The sequence below is a fragment of the Lepus europaeus genome, chromosome 21 (assembly GCF_033115175.1).
Source record: "Lepus europaeus isolate LE1 chromosome 21, mLepTim1.pri, whole genome shotgun sequence".
In the NCBI taxonomy this organism is placed as follows: domain Eukaryota; kingdom Metazoa; phylum Chordata; class Mammalia; order Lagomorpha; family Leporidae; genus Lepus; species Lepus europaeus.
In genome coordinates, this window is record NC_084847.1 from 53,080,661 (window position 1) to 53,085,129 (window position 4,469).

The window sequence follows — 4,469 nt, forward strand, 5'->3', positions numbered from 1 at the left end:
CCTGTTCTAATTAGGTGGTCGGTGGCCGCTCTGTGGTCCCAGGGAGGCCCACTTAATCTGCAGGGGAAGGGAGACAAAGGGAAGTAAAGGAGAGAAGAATTCCCGGGGTTGGTGTGTTGGTGTGTATGGTGGGAGGGGTCCCGGGCATCTCGGGGCCTGCGATGGCACCTGGGGGAGACCGGACATCCCCAGAGATCTGAAGAGAGGGAACCACTCAACCTAGTGCTCAACCTGTTTCAGTTGGCTGCTGCCACCACCTGCACCTGGGGCCCAGTGGGCAGGCTGGCCTGCTTCATAGCCACGCCCTGCATCCCTATCTCAGGCGCTGCCCCTCCCCTGCACACCCCCCCCTGCACCCCCTCCTCCCAGGGTCAGCCCAGACTGACAGAGCCAGGACTTTCAAAGATCAGTCTCAGAGGGAGCCTGGACACTTCTGGGGCTCCCGATCCACGCATCTCCCCAGCCACTGCCTGGACCTTGGGAGAGGGGACACCAGTGACCCCACCTGGAGCCCTACAGGCAGAGATGGCTACCAAGATGGACGTCTCCCCAGCCGCTGTGCCCCCTGGCTCCAGGAAGACCCTGAAGAAGCAGTGGCTGGAAGTAGTGGGCGTCTTCCACTATGTGTTTTCTTTTCTGTTCCTAGGTGAGAATAAGGGGGAAGGGGTGGGGGGCTCTGCCTGGGGAGAGAGCATTGGAGGGAGGATCGCATTGTGGGAGGCTCGGACACCTGGGGACTGGACAGGGCAGATGCCCCTGCCAGGGGATCCCTGCAGGTGGAGGACGGGAGGTGTGGCTGCAGAACTGGGGTTCCCGAGAAATTCTTTTTTCTTCATCACTGTTCTCCAGGCCCTTTCGCCATGGTTCTTCTCTTCTTCCTCCTCTTCACACAGCTCTGGCCTCTGTCTGTTCTCTACATGATGTGGCTGTACGTGGACCGGGACACACCTAGCCAAGGTGAGCTCTGGGCAGGGCTCCAGGTGGGGAGAGATGGGGAGGGTGCATGGGGAATTCTGCCAGCCCCATCTCTGCCCCAGGGGGAAGACTGTTTGTGTGGACAAGGACCTGGGCCATCTGGAAACACCAAAGGGATTACTTTCCTATCAAGGTGAGGGGTCACCTCCCCAGAGACGCCTCCTCCCCCTTCCCCACCCCAATCCCCTGCCCCTGCCCCCCTTTCCCTGTCCAGCAGCCTGAGACCCGCTGCCTAGGCTCACAGAGGGGCAGGGTGGACAGGTGCACCTGATCCCCTCCCAGGGCCTTGACCTCTGAAGTCAGCAGGGGCAGAGGCAGCACCTGCAGCTGCTGTCTCCCCTCTCTGCCTCCCTCCTCTCCTGCAGCTGGTGAAGACAGCAGAGCTGCCCCCCAGCCAGAACTACGTGCTGGGGGCCCACCCCCACGGGGTCATGTGCACCGGAGCCTTCTGTAACTTCACCACCGAGTGCAATGACTTCTCCCAGCTCTTCCCGGGGCTGCAGCCCTGGCTAGCCACACTGGCCGGCCTCTTCTACCTTCCAGTCTTCCGAGACTACATCATGGCTGGTGGTAAGACCCAGGCTAAAGGGCAGGAGACAGCCCCTGGCCAGGGCGTTCTGCACCAGGACTCCATACCTGTCCTGAGCACTGGCCATGCTCTCCTTTAGCATGGGGTGGGGATGGGGGGTTGGAAAATGAGGAGTGGGGCTCCCCCTTCCCCTGCTAATGGGTGAGGTGAGGGACTCGGGTGAGCCACAGAGGGAGTGGTGACTGCTCCACACTGTGTATGACACAGGACTGCGTCCCGCGAGCCGGCGCAGCCTGGACTTTGTGCTGTCTCAACCCCAGCGGGGCAAGGCGGTGGTCATTGTCATCGGGGGTGCCCAGGAGGTCCTGTACTCGGCCCCAGGGCGGCACAGCCTCGAACTCAAAAGACACAAAGGCTTCGTGCGCCTGGCGCTGAGACATGGGTGAGTGGGCGTGCAGGAGCCGAGGCGGGGCTGGGTCCCGGGTCAGACCTCAGAATACCCGCAGCTGACAGAGCGCTCTCCGGAGCCCACAGCACACCCTGCACCGGGACGCACCTGTCGGCCCTGATGCCACATTCTCACACCTGGGCTGTGCCCACTTCTCCTCCTCGGTGAGCAGCCTCAGACTGAAACCAGCAAGGACGTTGGGCCCAGAGCCCTGGGTTCTCCTTGTGACCCTGTCTCAGAGACAAAGCGTTGGACTTGACCTTGACTTGTACCCAGGGCTGTCACCTCCCTTGCCACCAGGCTGCAGCTGTAAACACTGAGTGAGGACATGAGTACGCCAAGCCCCACACACAGCTGTCTGTCAAGACAGCTGAGGCTTCCTTCCAGAACTTTCCATGCAGACATAAGAGCTTCCAGACCTTGGGAAGTGACCTCAGTCAGGGGAGGGACTTTTTGCCCCCAGGGTGCCGGTGTGTCTGTCTAGGACCCTGAGCAGCATCTTCTCTCTTCCTTGCCCCTCCCAGGGCCTCCCTGGTACCTGTGTACTCCTTTGGGGAGAATGATATCTTCAAAACTAGGAGTTTCTCCAAAGGCTCCTGGCAGTACCTGTTCCAGGTCACCTTCAAGAAGTTTGCTGGCTTTTCTCCTTGCATCTTCTGGGGCCGTGGTCTCTTCTCGCCCAACTCCTGGGGTCTGCTGCCCCTGCCCGTGCCCATCACCACCGTGGGTAAGTGCCCAATTACAGGGAGGAGGCTGCCGTGGGTGGCACGGCCAGCAGCAGCTCTGGCTCACCCGTGTCTCCCTCCCCTGCAGTGGGCAGCCCCATCCCCGTGCCCCAGTGCAGCAATGCCAGCGAGGAGCAAGTTGACCACTACCACAGGCTCTACATGGACGCCCTGGAGCGGCTGTTTGAGGAGCACAAGGAGAGCTGCGGGGTCCCTGCCTCCACCCGCCTCACCTTCCTCTAGGCCTGGCTCGGCCTCCCTGCTCAGCCCCTGAGCCCCGTGCACTGGGACCCCAGCTCCCGCCTTGACCTCCCCTCCAATAAAGGCTGGTTCTGGAGGGAGCGTGGCCAGGCACAGCCACCCCGTCCTGTCTGCTGCAGAGGGGCTCCTGGGGTGGGGTCTCAGCACCCTGCGTTCCCCTGCCAGGAGAGCTGACTGTGCCCCAGGACCTGGGAGACGTCTCCCCCTCCCGGCCCTGCTCCCTGTGTGAAGCAAGGCTGCCGCTTAGCTCAGAGCTGGCAGGGTCAGGACAGGGTTGGGAGGAGACCCCGGGGGGGAGGGACGGGAAGGGGGCAGCTGGGGCAGAGCTGAGCTGGGTCAGAGGCCAGCAGGTGCAGGGAGGGGAGGGACCTGGGTCCCAGTGTCCGAATCCCCCTCCCTGGTACAGGCGGCTGCAGGGGGTTTGAGCTGGACCTGGGCGTGGAGCCAGGGCGCGGTAGTGGAGCAGAGTGAGGGTGCCTCGCTCCGCTCCTCCCGGGCCTTGCTAGGGGCTGATGGGAACCCAGTGGGGCCCGTGAGGGGTGGGAATGGGAACTGGGCCGCAGGTCCTGATGAGGCTGGGCTGACCGAGCTCTGCGCTCTCTGCTGCTCCCTACTCACTGTGGGCTTCTGTCCCACGTGGTCCTCTGAGCCTCCCTCGAAGGCTGTGGCCGCTCAGTGCCATTGCTTCTTGATCCTCATCTTAGGTTTGCTTTCTGTTGTTGTTGTTGAAGATGTGTTGATTCAGACAGCAGAGTTATAGACTGAGCCTCCTTGCACAGACCCTCAGGAGGCCAGGGTGAAGGTCAGGGCTATGGCACCACCTGCCACGGTGACCCACCCCTGGCCCAGGGAGGTGAGGGGAAGGGGTGAGGCCGGTGTGAGAGCTGGGGGCCCCGCGGGAGGTCCTCCACACTCGGTCAGGTCCGCAGTACTTGACAGCCAGCAAGGGTCTGTCCGTGAGCTGCTCTGACCAGGGGGACTGCAGGTGGGCCTTCTCACTGTGGGTGGGGCAGGCAGCCCCTCACCAGGGCCAGCTCAGCACAGCCAGGAGTGGTGCTGCTCCCAGGCCCAGCCGGCACCATCTCCAGGCCCCTGGCACCCCTGGGCTGAGATCGGCAGTGCTGGGTGGTGGCTGGTGATGAAGCCAGCAAGTCCCCCTCCCCAAAGCCCCAGGGCAGGCCCCCGCCTTGCCCTCACGCAAGTAAAGCTGGAGGCCTCCAAGTGGCAGCTGCCACCGTCCTGGCCACCAGGACTCCATGGGGTGGAAGCGGAAGAGGTGATTCCAGGAGGGAGGCAACTGGGCCGTCCTCACCAGCTGGGGGGCAGGGGGCACAGCCCCACCCGTCCCTGAGGCTGTGCTTGGGGGAGCGGGTGCCCAGTCTCCTGTGAGCCTCACCTTCCCCACCACAGTGTCCCCAGCACCCTCTTGGAGATGGGGAAGTAGTCCCGGAAGTGTCTCCAGATGGCCCAGTCCCGGACCCAGGCAGAGCGGCGGCCTCCAGCCCTGGCTGTGTCTCTGTCCCAGTACAGC

At 63.2% G+C, this 4,469-nt stretch overlaps 1 protein-coding gene across 1 annotated transcript; it reads left to right on the forward strand.

Moving 5' to 3' along the window:
* The first annotated feature begins 537 nt into the window (after positions 1-537).
* Positions 538-2,920, forward strand: LOC133750538 (2-acylglycerol O-acyltransferase 3-like). Its single transcript, XM_062180112.1, has 7 exons — positions 538-646; positions 850-957; positions 1,038-1,108; positions 1,341-1,545; positions 1,772-1,946; positions 2,477-2,679; positions 2,766-2,920. Exons 1-7 carry the CDS (start codon positions 538-540, stop codon positions 2,918-2,920), a joined length of 1,026 nt encoding a protein of 341 aa, XP_062036096.1.
* The last annotated feature ends 1,549 nt before the right edge of the window (positions 2,921-4,469 follow it).

Bases quoted from the DNA above. Each gene is read 5' to 3' on its own strand.
- LOC133750538 (XM_062180112.1), top strand. From the start codon at position 538: ATGGACGTCTCCCCAGCCGCTGTGCCCCCTGGCTCCAGGAAGACCCTG. The intron at 958-1,037 runs GTGAGCTCTGGG...TCTCTGCCCCAG, and splicing joins CCGGGACACACCTAGCCAAG to GGGGAAGACTGTTTGTGTGG. The intron at 2,680-2,765 runs GTAAGTGCCCAA...CCTCCCCTGCAG, and splicing joins CGTGCCCATCACCACCGTGG to TGGGCAGCCCCATCCCCGTG.